Consider the following 17,118-nt stretch of genomic DNA (forward strand, 5'->3'; position numbering starts at 1 on the left):
AGGAATATGTAGCGTGAAAGGCTGGCAGTTGCCAGCCGCGGATCCACAGGTTCCCCGTGGTCTCAGCCACAGGGAGTGGGCGATCTTATTTTGTGTAGGGCGCCTCTTAACGACTGTTTTTCCTGTTTTCCCTTCAGGGTGTAGGGAAATGGGCTGTTAGCGATCCCAGCAGAAACCTCCCTTTGTTCTGCAGGTGTCCTCCTGGCCTGGCTGCAGGCTGATCAGCATATCGCAGCGGCTGAATGTGGCCGATTTAACATCTAAGCTCTCTCGCCTCCTTCCTGCATTAGTGGCATCAGCGCTACGAGGCATAGCAAATCTTTAACAAGTCTTTACTTTGCTGAGGGCTTTTCAAAACAAATTCTTCTGAAGAATTTCAAACATATGTAAAGTAGAGATGACAGTCATTAGCCGCCCCCCCTCTTCCTTAGTTATACCTCTTTCTTTCTGGTTATTTTGAAATGCATCCCAGAGACCTTATCAGTTTATGTGTAAATAGTTCTTTAGGAAGCTCTAAAAGGTAGGGGCTCATTAAAAAATAGCCGCAGTACCACTAATCACACCTCAAACGGCCCCTTCACGTCACCAAATATCGTAGCAGTGAGCGGATTTCCAGTCGTTGAGGAGGATGGTTTGCACTGGGAGGCCTGAGGAGGGAGAGCGGGAGGGAGTGCATTTGATTAAGGGGAAGGTGACTGACAGAGAGGCTCGGGAAAGGTCCCAGCTGGAGGGATTCCGGAGCCAGAGCCCTGAGTTTCCAGTGCCGGCCGGCCTCCCTGTCTCTGTGGGCTCCCTCTGGAGTCTCCGAGGCTCACTCCGCAGGCTTCTTGTGTGGAGAGTTTAAGCCCTGATTCTCTAGAGGTAACTGGGAGTGCTGCCTCTCCCACCACCCCCCCAACCCAGAGTTCCAGGGCCACCCATGAGCTTTAGGGGGACAGGCCTGGAAGAACTCCTGGGAGGCTGCTGTCCTCCTGGCTCCTCCCCTGCTCCTGGCCCCTGAAGCCAGTTTGGAGCAAAACAGGATGCATTCAGGATGAGCGTCTTTCCCAACTTGTCATCTAATCGCCATGGCCCAGCTTGGAGCTTCCTCTCCCATTCATGATAAAAACCCTCACTGTCTCGCTTTTCCCTCCCGCCCCAGCGAGGGTGTGCTGACTTCCTCCATATCCGGGCCAGCCCTCCTCCACCCTCGCGTGGGGCTGAAGAGAGCTCTCCTCCTCCAGGCCTCCTCCCTCTGCCCCAGAGCTGGCATGGGAGGCAGGGAGAGACCTGCGAGCGCCGCCCTGGCTGCAGCCTCCTGCCCTTGGGCTGTCCTTGGGAAACGAGCGGCCCCTTTCAGACAGCCAGGGGTCCTGCCACTGCTTGGTTAATCATTGAGCCACATAATAACCACCTTGGAAAGTCACCTCTTCAGCATGGCCATTAAGCAACTCTCTGTCCACCTCAGGCCTTAAAGGGACCCATCCTGAACCCTCATCTTCCACCAAGGGGACATTAACAAACATTCAGTCACCAGAACTTCTAGGGCCAATGAAACGTCTGCCCCTCTGTCTTCGCTTGGGCAAACAGAAGTAGTGACATTGCTTCAAGGACACACATTCGGCTTAGGTGGTGAGGGGATTGACTTGGTAGGGATTCAAGTGACGTGAGGGTTTTTGTAGGCATCGGAGCCACAGGGGGTAGGTGTTTCCAGGGGCAGCGGACACCCCGAACTCAACACGATGGTCTGAAAGAGCACGAAAGCCCCCCACAAAGGGTCTGCCACTAATTGAGGTCAGATGGGGCCGCGTGCGTGCGTTTTCACTACAGCTATAGGTTCCTCCACACCAGGCCAGTTAGTTACTGCCACGTGGCTAAAAGAACAGCCCCTCCTGGGAGACCCTGTATCTTGACTAGCAGGAGATTTGGGAAGGGTCAGGCTAGGACCCAGGTCTAATTTAGAAAGCTGTAGACCGTGAGCAATTTTCTTCAGTCTCAGCGAGAGAAGGACTTGACATTTCACGAACCCTGTGGGCCTTGCTCTACCGTGAGGAAATCTGATCTCTCCTAGCTCTCTCCATGAGCAACTTTAGAGAAGACATTTGTTTTCTCAGGGCCTCAGTTTCTATATCAGTAAAATGGGCAGGGCAGGCGGCACAGGCTCAGCGGTCTCTCAGGCTCCCTTCCAGCTATGAAAGTGTGAATTCCCAGTCAAGACCTTTTTCTTATCCACAAGGGAAAGGTGAGCTGGCTTCAGATTGTGCCAGGCCTAGTCTGTAAGTACTGTCAGCTGGCCGGTCAGTTTGCGCTGGCCTGGGCCGGCGCAGCGACAGCTTGGGTTTTCCTTGAGCATGGTTTCAGGTGGTTTGCTCTCTAGCCCCTCCCCATGTTTGCATCTGTCCTAGCTGGCCACCCTCTGACCCATTCAACCACAAGTTAATGAGTGACCTGCTCCCCCTGGGTAGTACCAGCCCAAGGTGCAGCTCGGGATCTCAGAGCTCTGCGGGAACCCGCCAAGGGCCTAGGCAGCCCCAGTCACCTCTACGTTTCCTCCCGTGGTACCCCAGAGGTAGGAAGTGACAGCTCGGTGGAGTAAGGACTTTACAGGACAGTCAGTCCACCTGTTCTCCGAAGCTCGGCTCTTCTGGCCAAGCACCTGTGCAGTTCCTGTTCACCCATCTTCAGCTGTAGAATGTCCGAAAGCTTTATTTTTATATTTTGCTGAACTCTTCTCCATGTGACCCCTACCCCTGGGCCCCAGCTCCGCTCCCTGGGACCACCTAGATGCCGTGTGCTGTCTCTGACCTTCAGAGGTCTGAGGACACAGTCCGAATCCCCTTGCGTCTTCTGTAGGCCAGACAGCTCAGCTCCTCTAGCGACCTCAGACAGGTCACCTTCCCAGCCTCATTACTGTCCTCTGCGTGTGCTGATGTTTGTGGCCCATGGGATGGGAAATGGGGCTCGAGAAGCCCCACATTCTCTTGTTTATTTCTAGCCTGAACTTTCCCAGACGAGTTTCCTGTTATCTTTTTTCTGGTGACTCCAGCAGGTGAATTCTGAACCCCAGAATCCTGAGTCCGAGCACCTCACACAGCTCTCTCTCTGATTTGTGGGCATCCAGGTCCGGCCAGCTCCCATGACTGGGGAGCTCTCGGAGGGTAGGGCCACATTTTGTGCCATCACAGCAGAGAGCAATCCTGGTGAGAGGAGCCACTCACCTTGGTGAGCTGACTGTGGTGTACCACGTGGGGGCTGTCAGTGTATCCTGCTTCCCTTGAGTCGGTGGGGGTGGGGGAAGGGATATTTTAAGGAGCATCGAAACCGGAAATGAGTATGAGCCATGGCCACAGTGGGGCCTAGAAGGGTGAATCAGACGGGGAGAAACACCAACTCAGCCGTCAGTGACAGCCACGAGTCCTCCCATTTCTTTAAAGCTTCCAAGACACTTTCACTTCCCTGATCCCATTCTGTTCTCAGAACAGCTCAGCAAGGTAGACAGTGTGGTCCCCAGGGCTGATCCTTGGTCACCTCCACCCGAGGCCCAGGGAGGAGAAGGGCACAGTCTCCAGGGAGGGAAGATTCGGAAGCCAGGTCTCCTGATGCTCAGCCCTCCCTGTTTCCCCCAAACCACACCCGGCAGCCCAGGCGGCTGGGGCTGACTCGGCAGCTTCCCCACCGCAGAGGAACCTCTGGCCAGGCTGCGACTCAGTTCCCATGGTTGACGGAGCGACCTCCAGGGGAGGTGGCTGAGGATTTCCTGTCCTTTATCTGGGCCGGCCAAAGGCCGGCCTGTCTGAGGTGTGAGATGGGCGCTCACAGCCAGCTTTTCTGCTCCAGGCCAAGGTCAAGTCAGGCTGGGGTCGGGGCAGGGATCATGGGGAACCCTTGGCTCCAGACATCTGGCATGAGTGCCCTCTACCTGAGCACGGCCTTCTAAATGGGAAAACAAAGAGGGGCATGTGGGAACGAGGCCAGCGCGGGGCCGAAGCAGAACACATCCTGACTTGTACACATGGTGCCTGGGGCAGAAGAGTGTCATGGTGAAGAGCAGGGACTCTGAGATATGCAGCACTGGGTGACTTTGGACAAATTACTTAAACCCTGTGAGCCTCCATTTTGTCACTTATCAAATGGAGATATGTGGTTACCTCACGGGGTTGTTGAGTGTTGGAGCCCATAGTATAAACAGAGTTCTCCCTATGATTGTTTGCTAGCACTTTCTGCCACCTTGTCACTTTGTTGTTTTTCACTGACCTGCAGATGTACCGTGCTCAAACCTGCCAGCTCCTGATCATTAGTTCTGGACTTTTCTGTCACTTCCATCTCCTCGTGAAAAGCTCTCCCCGGTGTGCCCGCCTATGGCATTTATGACACTGCAACAGGCTGTAGTAACAGTGAGAACAAGAACAATAGTGAGCGCCTAGATTCTTGACCCATTGGAACGTACTTAGCTTCCATGCCAGGTCTGTAAAGTGGGTAGCGCTCTCATCATCCCCATTTTGCCCATGAAGAAACTGGGGGAAGGAGAGGTTAAATGAAGAACCTGCCAGAGGTCACGCGGCCAGGGAGCAACCCCTCCGCCTCTGCTCTTAGTGACTGTACCATGGCCTCTCTCTCTCCCTTTCCCAGATGCTGAGGCTTGGGCCTCCGTCCTGCCCTCGACTGCTCATCACACCCACCAGTGATCAGTGACTCCTGGGCAAACAGTTCCTAGGTCCAAGTCCTTGTCCCCCACCGGGTGGACATATATGGACAGGAAAGAAAAGTGAAAGGGCCAGGTGTCAATGCTCTAAATCAGGAGTCCCCAAGCCCTGGGCAGCAGACCAGTACTGGTCCCTGGTCTGTTAGGAACCGGGTTGCACAGCAGGAGGTGAGCGGCGGGCGGGCAAGCGAAACTTCTCTGTATCTGCAGCCGCTCCCCAGCGCCAGTATCACCGCCTCTGCTCTGCCTCAGATCACCAGGCATTAGATGCTCATAGGAGCACTGGTCCCTGGTGCCAAAAAGGTTGGGGACCACTGCTCTAAAGCTGAGCAGCATTAGTGTGGGGGAGGGTATGCAGGAGGGAGTTGGCGGGTGGTTCTGACCGCAGCAGGCCCACCTTCCAGTCCTACTGTGTGGAATGAGGGTACTGGCTGAATGGCATCAAGGAAAAAGAGACATTTTAATGAGGTTTCTTGACAACCAGGTGGCATTATTTAGAAGGTGTGGGTGGTTAGGGGCAGGCAGGAGGCTGGCCATATTAACTTTGCAATTCCTCCAGCTGGCGTGGCCCACGTTGGAATGGGGTATGTGGGGAGGGGGCCTTTTCTCCAGAAGCTCTAGCCTCAGGGCCCTTGGGTGCTGCAGGCTTCCTTAAATCAAACTAGCATCTACCAGCTCCCTTGCTTTCAAGCTCATCCTCTGTTATCTTGCCTCCAAACAAGCTGCAAAGGAGAGTCCATCTTAGCCTCTTTCTCACTGAGAAGGATGGGTCTGGGAGCACTTTGGCCAAGGAGTTCAGGACAGTTCATCTTTTATTCAGTTTTCACACCTTGGTGCCAACTTAAGGTCTGGCACTGAGTAGGTGCTCGGGTAATATGAGTCAAATAAAGTGGGGAGTGGTTTTGCAGGGGAGAGCCTAGGGAGGCTGCCATGGTAACAGATTAATGGGAGGGCTCTGAACATTTACATGGACAGGGCTATTGTGGGGGCCCAATAAAATGTGGGATGATCAAGTGCTCTTTCCATTGATGGGAATTTACTTCAGGCTAAGGGTTCATCCTGTAAGAACGCTGGCATATGTTTTTTGTGTCTATGGGCTCAGTGATTCAGCTTAGTTAATGAGGAGGATTCTAACTTGGCGGCTCTGACTCTAGAGCCAAACCGCCTGCGTTTGCATCTTGGTCCACCACCTCTTAGCTGCTGACCTGGGGCAAGTTACCTGCTATCTCTGGGCCTTGGGTTTCTCATCTGCCAAATAGATTATCAGAGCACTTGCCTCACAGGGTGCTTGTGATGCTTGTGATGCTTCAGTGATACAGACCATAGAAAAAGCACCTAAAGAAATACCTGGGACATAACAATGGCTCGGTAGCCTTTGGCTGTTCTTGTTATTATTATCTCATTTTAAACTTGTAAAAACTTCGTGTTGTCGCTACTACGAGCATATCCCTATTTTACAAATGAGGACACTGAGGCCTAGAGAAGTTAAGTCTCGTCTAACACAGTCTGTGTAAGATCCTTCGCCCAGGGCCTGGCACATAATAAGTACTCAGTAATAATTACAATTTGTTATTAATTATTATTCATAATTACATTAGTGATCACAGATATTGTTATCAGTCATAAGTACAGCCACAGCTAAGAAGTAGCAGAGCCAGCACTAAAAGCCGCGTCTTCAGATTGCTAACCTGTTCCTCTTCCCAGTGTGCCCCCACACCTCCGTGCTCTTAGGTCTTACATAGCCATTTCCCTTTGGCCCAGCATGGCCCGAGTGTGCAGGTTGTTGGCCCCTGCCTGCTCCTTTGTGCTCGGCATCACGGCTCTTTCTGTGTCGCCGGCCACAGGAGTCAGGGGACAGGTTGTGCCCATGGGCTTCCAGAGGGAGAACAAGCCCTGGCGGAGAAGGCTGCTTCTCGCAAGCCCATTTCCTTTATGTCAGAGACAATTTTCTCTGGATCTCAGGGTGGGGACAGGCTCCTTCAAGGCATTTCCTGTCCGGGAGTTTATATTTGGTCTCAGAAAAAGGAAAGGGAAGCAGGCAAGGGGGGTGGGATGTAGAATTGGTGGCACCAGGTCAAAACGGGCGAGCGCCAAGACTTCGCAGGCCAGGAGAGGGAAGCAGGACATGGCGCATGTCCCTTCTCTCAAGTGAACTTGATGTCCTTACAGGAGCTTGAGATAGGAAAGCTAAGTGCTCCTGGACGCCAGGATGCCTCCACCCTCACAGAGAGTTTGTTTTCCCTTCTCACACCTCGGGGCCTTGGTTCCTGGCCCTGTGGTTTCCGCCCTGCGGCAAGGTATCCAGCTGGTAGGCCAGTGTGCTGAGTGGCAGGTGTCCACTCAGTTGTGCATCCTTGCTGTAGCGATGCCAGCCAGAGGAGGGGGCGGAGCCAGAGACCCACACGGTGCTTAGTTGAGAAGCAGGACTTCCTAGCGCCTAGGTGTTGCCAGAATATTTGGTAGCCCTTACCACACTGCAGTGGGGATACTGAGACCAGCAGATTGAATGCAGGGCACAGATTCGTGTGTTGCTGAGAAGGTAGTGGAAATGTGTAGGGGGCCAGTTAATTTCACTGAGCCATTGTGTGTTGCAGCGTTGCTGAGAGATCAGGAAAGGGAGGCTTCATGGGGAAAAGGGATGTTTGACCTTCATCTTGGTGAATCGTGGGAGTTTGTGGCTTCAAGTCAGGCTGGGTCTAGAGTGTGGGGAACCTCAGCTTTCAGGTGGGAAGCAGTCTGGTATGTCTGCTCTGGGCTGTGGCTGCGGGGAGCCTGTTAGGCTGGAGAGTAGGGCGGTGGCCAGGTCGGAGCTAGGCTTTTGGAATAAGAAGCTGGCAAGACAACATGTTGAAAGGAGAGACTGGTGGCTGGGAACTTGGAGGACTGAAATAATCCAGGCATGAGAACCTAGAGCACGGTTGGGTGTGGGGAACCGTGACCGTTTGATGGAAGAGGTGATAGAACTTGGTGACTAAATACATGAGCAGAGAGAGGACAGACCAGGATGACTGCAGATTCGCCTAGTTGTTTAGTGCCTTTGGAGGCAGGAAACCAGGAGAGCTTCGGAGGGGAAGATGGATTTGGTGTTAGTCCTCAGTTTACTGAACCTGCTGCTGCCAATCACACCTACTTCTGCTCTGGATCTAGATTTCAGCGAATGGCCATTAGAAGATGGGGGAACTGGATGTGATTCCATAATGTAGCAGTTAGCAAATCTTCTTTACACACAGAAGGTCCTGGGTTCACACCCCAGTGGAGCCACGGTCCATGCTCTATGACCGTGCCACCCTGAACAAGCCCGATGTCTGATCTCGGACGCTAAGCTGGATCGGCCCTAGTTAGTACTTGGATGTGAGACCACCTAGGAAGACTAAGTGCTGTAGGCATAAATAATAGTAATAAATAAAAATAAATAAAAAATAATAAAATCTCATAAAAAAGATGGGGAAACTGAGGCTCAGAAGCACTAGCTTGCCCAAGGTCACCCAACAAATTCCTAGTGGCTCTGTGGCCACAATGTAGTTCTTCTGACCTTCAGTCTAATACTGTTCCTTACCAAAGGAGAAAGTACTTACTGCTAGTTTAACGTCTGCCCCAAACTAGTTAGGCTGGCATCTCTTGCCTCCATGCTGGGGACTGGAGGTGGTGCAGTAGCACGTGGCTTATTAAAACACCTGTCTTTCCTTGTCACCGTGACCTTGGCAGAGCACCTGGGACTGGGTTGGGGGCACGATCCCCTGGGGGCAAGAAAGCTAATAGAGAGACTTCGGCAGAACAGGTGGCAGCTTTGACCTTCACTTTCACAGGGAAGCCCTGTGCCAGGCAGGAATGTCAGCTGCCTACTTTGTGGCACTGCTGTATCTAGCACCAGCCTAGGTGACCACAGACCTAGCCAGCTCTGGACCCAGATTCTCAAGCAGCCCCAGCAGGTCATGGGGAAGGGGCACAGCTGGTGTTTTCTTGTGTAACTTCCATATTTATAAAAAACCCAAACTACAACTGCCACCTCTCCCTGGCTGACCCTGCAAGGGGTCCACAGTGTCCAAAGACAAAGGACCTTCATTGAATATTTTATGCCTTCTTCACGTCACCCCTCAGGACATCCCCAGGGTGGGGTGGAGCTGCCTGTAGCCCCCAGGTAAGGTCTCACACTTCAAGTCTGGAATCTTTCTTTGCTTGTGGGGGCCGTCTGCCGCACTGTGGGACATTTAGCAATATCCCTAGCCTCTGCTCTCTAGACATTGCCGGAGGTCCCCGGAATAGGTCTAAATTGTCCCTGGTTGAAGAATCACTGTGGACCTGAGGCTTTGGACCTGGGGTGTTAAGGGGAGAGAGGTGTTAAAATGGATGGTCACAGGCCAGTGATAACATTCAATGGCTTCATTTCATTGTCACCCAGTCCCATGGTACTGTACCCTCCTGGGCCATGTGCCTTGGCGGTGCCTCAATTGTGACTGGGAGACTCCAAAAGTGTTGTTTGCATGGGCCCAGGAGCTTGGCATCCAGCTCCAGCTCCAGCTGAGTCTGAGGCTGGCATCCGAACAGGTGTAGTGGGGGCCTGGGTTCTGCCTGTCGACGTAACAAGCCGGGGCAGCCAGTGTCTTGCCGCTGCCAAGCTAGGCTGCTCGAAATCCAGTGGCCCTTGCTGCGCTGCTCCTCCTGTGAGGGTTGGAATGCGGGATGAGAGCTATTTTGGTCTCGTCTCCCTCCCTCTGCCTCCCTCCCCTATAAGCCTCTAGTTAGAGTTGGGATTCCAGCTAAGAGCAGCAGGAGCAGGGACAGACACGTGCACCCAGCCTTCCAGTGGACAATATATTGCAGACCGCACCCCCACCCCCCCCCCCCGCCGAATGTCCGCTCTGGGGTCGGGAGGGGATGGATATCTAGGCATTCCTTGAATCCATGACAGCTCTCAGTATGTGCTCTTGTGAAGAAGGACTCTCTCCCTGGGTCCTCCAGAGAGAGAGGTGGCATAACCAGCCAGGCAATCAGTCACCTGTTGCAGCATCTCTGCTAGGACCGCTGCTACCCTAGGGGACCCGTTTGCGCAAATTCGAATGAAGCACCAGCTCTGAGGGGTCCAAGGCTTGAGACTGGGGTGCGGGCACCCTTCTTTTGGCCTAGGCCCCTTAGTGTGTCTCCTTGTGGGAGAGTGAGAGGCGCTCATCATGAGCACTGGGTGCCAAGTGAGATGCTGGCCGACATCTCGTCTGTAAGCAGGGTCCTCTCTAGGAGTGGGCTGGGCAGATGAAATGGGCCTTGCATCAACCTAGAGAAATGCTCTGAGGGGCTGTTTGTTAGGACTGAGCCATTCCCAGGTGCAGCGGCAGGGCCTGGCATGGTAGGCGGCCCCTCTACGTACCTTGGGTACCAGCCTGGCCTCACAGAGCCCACCTTGGAAACTGGAGTCATCACATAGGCAGTGGCATTGCAGGTCTTTCTCCACCGCCTTAGAATGCTTTCGTGCTGTGCTCACTGAAGGCGGGAGGCCATGCTGGTATCAGATCTTGTTTTCGAGATTGTCATCCCACACTGAGGGCCATGAAGGAGATGCCTTCTCGGATAAGGAGCTAAATATGGCCAAGGAAACCCACACATTGGTTGGAAGCGGCCTTATGAAGCAGGTCGGCTAACTGTTTGAATAAATTACCTTCACAAACACCCACACACCTGCCTGTCCCTGTCGTACTATATGTATTTGTCTTACTGCTCATTGCCCTCTCCTCCTCTTGCCCTCGGCCTAGAGAGAACATGGGCCAGTAATTAGAACGGCCTGCGTCTGGCCTCTGGCTAGAATCGATCTTTCCAGACACCTATGCTGGCTAAAAACCAACAGCAAAAACAATCCTGTCCTTAGAGATTCTGATGTAATCAATCATGACCCGCATAGGCACTGACATTTTCAAAGCTTCCCAGATTATAATGGGCAGCCTGAGTCTAGAGATTACTGTGCTCCAGCTCTAACGAAGACACTTCGATCTGGGCCTCCCTGACATCTACCCGTTGCTTGTCTTGGACCCATGTGTCTTGTGCCTGGTCTGTAGGCCTGAGCTGGATTTTGGGTTCTCAGGGAGGAGGCTGAGTGACCAGCTTCCCAGTAGCGGCCTGAAGAGGACTGGGCTGGTGACATTCTCTAAATGAGACCTGGCTTTCTTTCTCACTTCTTTTCAACTAGGACACAATCTTAACTGAGCCTGAAAGACTGCGGATACCCAGGTCAAGGAAAGCAGCCTTCTCTAATGCTAACTTTCATCCAGACACGTTCAAAAGTAGGTGGAACCTGACCACATACAGACAGTAACCAGGAAGGCTGGCGGTGAAGCGGTCAGTCCTCACCGTGTAGATCTGGAAACCAAAGCTTAAGGAATGAAGCAAGTGGCCTAAGATGACTTAGGCAGCAAGTAGAGGAGTAGCTTGATTGGAAAAAGCTTTTTCTCCAACTCAGTTATCGGGCTTGGGCATGATCGCGTTGACTCCGTGGTGGTTGTTGCTGCCTTTCTCCTGGGAGCCTGATCTCTACCCTCATTTGCACAGCGCAGCTCGACAACAGAAGCCCTGCTTTGCTCCTCTTTCTATCCTTCTCTGCATAGAAAAATGCAGAAGTTTCCAACTCCTCAAACTCCGCGCTCAGGTCCCTGCTACGTGGCCTACGTAAGTGTAGGTGCAGATGTCATTCCTGATCTCGAAAACCAGTCCTTTGACGCTCCCTTCAGGAGACTTGTGAGTGTGGCCCTGGGATCTCTAACCTGTCCTCTTCCCCCAAATCTTATGGCTCGGATCAGCTAGGCCCCTCCCCAGGGGGAGGGTCTGGGCTGAAATCTCACAGGAATTTAGCTTGTGCCAGGTGAGGGCCGTCCCCGACCTGTCCTGGCACATCACCCTAGCGTTGGCCAGAGCACGGCTTGCATGATAGAGCAGTTGAGAGTGCTGGAATCTGCACATCTGGACACACAGACAGGACTAGGGGCCACAGACATGTCTGTATCACTCGCCTCAGCCTGCCCGGTGTCACTCCCCCTGCCGGGCACAGAAGACAATCCTGGGTCTGCGCTGCCTGGGCCCCCAGACCCAGGGAAATTGACTCTCTGGGGGTGGGTGGTCACTCCTGGCCCCAGCCTGGGCAGGCTGGGACGGGTGGGAGGGATAGAGGCAAAACACCTTAGCCCTTAATCAACAAGACATATATCCCTGACCGCTTTATCCGAGAGGGAGCCTAAAGCCTCCCAGCTCTCCCTGGGGTGATGTGTTGTCAGGAGCCACTGTCCCTGACATCCTGTTAGGCAATAACCTACTACATTCTCCGGATTCCTACCAGGGAGTGCTTCTGGGGATTCGGTTTGGAGCCCTGCCTCAGACTCCATGGCCCCTTTGTCTTTTTGAGGTGCCATGGCCTCTGAAACTTCTGCCTCCCGACCTTACTTCCCCAAGCCATTTGGCTCCAAATCTTTTTCCTTTGGGAAGCTTTGGTCAGAGAGGGGAGGAGAGTCATCTGGCGAGTGTTTGTTACTGTATGTCAGGGGTTTTCTTTCTCTCCAGTACTTTATTGAATGCTCTCAGTAGCTATAAGAAGTGGATTCTATTGCTCCCACGTTACCAAGGAGGAAACTGAGTCTTAGAGATGGTAAACAACTTGCCCAAAGTCAGACAGTTAGCGAGGACAACCCCAGGATGTTAACTCAGGCTTGTCACTTCACTAGAACACAGGGGCAGGAAAAATGTTTGGGGACCTGGAGTTGGTTCCTTTGAGTCTAAGTCCCACTGTTTACCTGGCATCTGAGGGCAGGTGAGTATAATGTGATGGAAAAGTTCGCTGGACATGGAATTTTGAAATCAGAGTTGTAGTCTCAATTGTGACACTTAACTCCATGTGACTTGGAAAAGTCCCTTGAGCTGCAGTATTCCCCATACTGTAGCTTTTTAAAAATACTGATTTGAAGAGTGTGACCACAGACCAATTAAATCAGCCCCCGGGGATGAGGCCCTGGGGAATTGGCATTTCGAAAACCTCCTAGCTGATTCTACTGTGCATCCATTAGTGTGAATCCTTGAGCTAGACGATTTCAGCCAAAGCTTTCCAAACTGTAATATTCACACAAATTCAGTGGTGGTTCCATTCAATATGTCTGGGACTCTGTGTCTGACACACTCCCAAGTGATGCAGACACTGCTGGACCAGGGACCACACTCTGAATCGCAGGGGCTAGAAGCCCCTTGATGAAACAACTTGGTGCTCACCTGAGTGAGCTGCTTCCATTCACACTAATCCTGGCTAGGGACACCGCCAAGTGTTAGGGGAGCTGGCAGCCTGTCACACTCCCCACCATGGGCTCCGTGGCCATGCACTTTCCCACGGCCCTCAGGATTCAGAAGGAGCACTGGAGTAATGAGCAGGCAGGTGTGTCTCTCCTCCTCTTTGTTCTGCTTCGAGCCATGAGTGACTGGGGGCTGCAGTGGACTTCAAGGGTGTGTTCCTGACATGCTGGCCTTTCCCTGGGGATTGGCAACCCTGCCATAACACTTAAGGTCCTTTAGGTGTCACTGTTTCCTTCTGTGCTGACTCTTGGAAAGTCTGGTCTGGTCCCTCCTTTGTCCTACTGACAGGAATGCAGAGCTGGCTGCTGGGAGGGGCTCTGAGGATGGGGTCCGAGTAGAAGGCCGGGGCGTGGTTGCCACAGCATAACCATGTCCCTCAAATCCTCATTGGGTGGGCCCGAAGTCCCTTCAGGCTGCTCTTATCTATCACCTGCCCAGAGACCTGGATCCTTTCCCAGGCCTGCATTGCCCCCTGCCAGAGGGCACAGGTAATGAATGGTAGCAGGACCTGTGTGGACAAATGCTTTGAGGACTTCCAAGATCTTTATCACAGCTTAGAGAGTTGCAGCAACAAAAAACACGCAGAGACACGCAGATGCAGGTACATGCACAGAGCAAGGGGCCTGTGGGGGTGCGAATGCAAGTGCACGAACCCCCACAATCCACGTGGAGCGTGGACGGAAGCGGACTTGGCGACAGCTGTACGCGGAGACAGGAGCTGGGGCGGTACCGGCTGGGCAAACACACTCATGAACGTGCTGCAGACCCTTCAAGTCCTCAGTGTGAGGCTCCGAGGAGCCTCGTGGTTTTTCTGACCAACTTCTCCCTTCCCACATGCTTTCTTCCTTCCTCCACCCACCCGGCATCTCTGAAATGCTGTTTTGTCCTTTATCAGTCCTGGCTGCTGGGTTCTTATCCTGAATCCCCTTGTTGGCAGGGGTCTGGGAACAGGGAGAATTTCTTCTCTTGGAAAAACCCCACTAATCTCCTTGGAGTCCCCTGGTCACAGGTGCAAAGAAAATGGAGGAAGTGGGGGCTGGTCTCCATGGCCAGAGCAGCTCTGCTGAGCCAGCAGCCTGCTCTGCCCCCAGCGCCAGGTCCCACGGTCCCAGCCCCAGGCTTCCCCAGCTCCACCTGGGTAGGGAACAAGTCGCTGCCTGGGCAGTCCCAGGGTTTGCTGCGGCTACTCTGTGGCTTCAGCCCAGCTGCACGTCTCCACTGAGGCTGGCAGGGGTGTCCCGCTCAGTGCCAGGCACTCCCAGGTCGCAGGTGGGCGGCTGGCCCAGCTGTTGCCCTCCAAGACACCCACAAGCCACCACTGTTGGCATGACAGTCAGCACCAGGTTATGCCACAAATAGGCCAGCCACCTGGGAGAGCCGGCATAGCCCTGGGAGGCTCCGGGGGGGGGGGAGGGCACTGAGGGAGCCACCATGTCCGAGGAGTAGGGGCCCTGACTGTGATACCGTACACCAGCCCTGCCTTTCTGACCCGCTTTGGAGATGCAGGAAATGAGGACAGTGAAACCATCACAGCCCGTCGTGTGCGCTAAGTGAGAATGTTAGGTATGATGAAGGGGACATTTTCTGTCCCCAGCTGGACTAGGACAGTCTACCCAGCCATGGAACGGGGTGGCTCCCTGAGGAAGAGACACAGATGCACCTTGACCCTGGACCGTCCTGGGAGTTGGTGGCTGTCTGTGGGCCGTGTTGCTGGGCAGGGGCAGGAGAGTGGGAGGGGCGCTCGGGACAGACAAGGAATGAGGCTCAAGAAAGGGGGGCGTCCCAGGCACACGGGGAGTGGGGCTTCGGGAGCAGAGCGTAAACCTGAGCCGTCTGTGACATGAAGTAACTGCGGCAGCCCCACTGTGTTCTCTTACCGTTTCCAGGTCACCAGAACTGGAGGTGCCTCCGTGCGGGGGGTGACGCAGCATGCACCCATCATCATTCTGCTAACCCCGCTTCTCCGCCTCACTCTCTCCCCCTGTTCTGTTGTAGAAGTCGAGGCCAAGAAAGCATGCGAGTGGCTCCGAGCGACAGGGTTCCCTCAGTATGCTCAGCTATTTGAAGGTGGGTCTCTTCCCTTCCCCCATTCCCAAACTTTCCTTATCCCTCCGCTCTTCATCTGTAAAATGAGGCAAATCATATTCTTTCTCGGGGTGCATAGGAAGCGGGGGATCCTGGCCCCGCTCCTCGTGTTACAGCCTCCCCCATGTTGTCGTCTCCACCTGATGGCTCTTGCCAGCTCTCACCGGCTGCAGTGTTGCCCAGGTGTTAAGATGCCTTGCTTTGACCACGGCCTGAGGATGCCAGTTACGTGGGTGCGGTGCGAGGGGCGCCCTCTGGCAGCCCTGCCCTCGCCTCACCTTCCTGGTGGCCTCATCTCTCAGTTTTCCTTCGTTTCCCCTTTTCCTTTAGCATCGTTCATACTTGCCGTTTCCACTTCCCCTCTGACTGTCTCTGCTTCCCAGGGCTGAATTCTGACCCCCTCCTCTCTCAACGGGTCTTTCCCAGGAGACCCTTGTCCAAGTACCATCTGTATTCTGGTGACTCCTAAATGTCCCTCTGTCCAGACTTCATCCTCGAGCTCCAGGTTTATCTATTTAGCTGCCGATTCGCTATCTCTCCCCTGATGTCTGACGGGTACCTCCGGTTCGACAGGTGTAGATCTCGACTCCTGCTGGCAGCACCACCCACTCAAGCCCCACGTCCTTTGTCCCCCATATGTAACCCTTCGGCAAGTCTCTTCTCCCGCCAGGATAGATCTTCAATCCATGTACTTCCTACCACCTTCACTGCCACATCAGTGTGACTCACTGTCATTAGTCGCCTGGCCTAGTGCTCCCTGTTGTACTCCGAATGCACAGCAACTAGAGGAGCCCCGTGAAGGCAGCCTCGCTGTCACTCCTCTGCTCTGACTGTGTCCGTCAACCCTCCGCTGCCTTCCCAGCACACTTAGAATGGAGTCAACCCAAGTGCTTTATCCTCACTCACAACACTGCCTTAGCCACCTGCCCTCGCTGCCCTGCTGTCACTCACCAGGGCCCGGGCTCCTTCCCATCACTTGCTCACTCTGGACCCTTTGTCTCTTCAGAGCTTTAATGGTAATGCTGCTGGGAACTCTCTCCCCCAGCTCTTGGCATGGCTGGCCCCTTCTCACTCTGCAGGACTCAGCTCAGAGGTCGTTGCCCCAGAAGGCGTCTGCTGACCACCTCTCCAGGGTAGCCCTTGCCCAGGCCCTCTTTACCCCATCACCTTGGCTGATGTCTTCTGTAGCGTTTATTACTGCATTCTCTTGTTGGTTTCACATATTGTTAATTGTCTGTTTACCCTGGGAGAATGTAAAGTCCACAGAGGCTGTGACCATTTCTGTCTTGTTCACTGTTGTCTCCCCAATACCTGGCACAAAGGAGGTGCTCCATGAATATTAGGAAATGAGTAAATGGCCTCATTTACCAATAAGGCAGAGAGGTGTGGGATTTCCTGGCTGCTCTCTCATCCTCCCTGCTCCTTCCTCTCTCCTCTCCCCTCCCTAAGCCTGAGGGATTGCCGCGCGCGCCCCCCCCCCCCCCGTGTTCTGGGTAGCAGTGGGAAGTGTTTCTTCTGTCTTTGCTCTTTCTCTGCACCCCACCCCTCGACTTCACTCAGGGCCAGGGAGGAGGTTCCTGGTCTTAGAAGCCCAGGATTCACAGAGGACCCGCCTGTCCTGCACCTCTCCCTTGATGGCCCACCTGAGCTCCTGGACCCCTTCTTTCCTCCAGGCTCCTTCTTCCTGCACTGCTCTTGCTGGCCTGCCTCCCTGCCTCTCCCACCTTCTGCCCTCAACTCACCTTGGCTTCTCTCTGCCATACAGAAGGTTCGTTCCCCCTGGATCTTGGCTCTGTGAAGAAGGACCACGGTTTTCTGGACCAGGACTCTTTGGGGGCCCTGTGCAGGTAGGGGGGCTGAGGGCCAGGCCTGGGACATCATGCCTGGCTTGGGGCTTTTTCATGGAAAAAAAGCAATCCCTAATAGACAGAGAACTCAACTGCTGCAGTCACCCTACCCTGTTCCTTCTGTCTTCTGGCCAAAATCTGTCCTTGATTTTTTTTCTCCCTTCGGTTGGGTCACCCCCAGAATCCTCCGAC

General features: G+C 53.8%; 1 protein-coding gene across 7 annotated transcripts in view; it reads left to right on the plus strand.

Annotated features, from left to right (window-relative positions):
• The window catches only part of STARD8 (StAR related lipid transfer domain containing 8), a 68,105-nt gene that overhangs the window by 41,882 nt on the left and 9,105 nt on the right, over positions 1-17,118 (plus strand). For all 7 annotated transcript variants that reach the window (XM_016158205.2, XM_016158202.2, XM_016158209.2 and 4 more), the window contains 2 exons: positions 14,990-15,061; positions 16,845-16,926. In XM_016158205.2, the coding sequence (XP_016013691.2) occupies positions 14,990-15,061; positions 16,845-16,926 (154 nt within the window). The remainder of the gene's footprint in view (positions 1-14,989; positions 15,062-16,844; positions 16,927-17,118) is intronic.

This window comes from Rousettus aegyptiacus, unplaced genomic scaffold (genome assembly GCF_014176215.1).
Source record: "Rousettus aegyptiacus isolate mRouAeg1 unplaced genomic scaffold, mRouAeg1.p scaffold_m13_p_9, whole genome shotgun sequence".
Taxonomy (NCBI): Eukaryota; Metazoa; Chordata; class Mammalia; order Chiroptera; family Pteropodidae; genus Rousettus; species Rousettus aegyptiacus.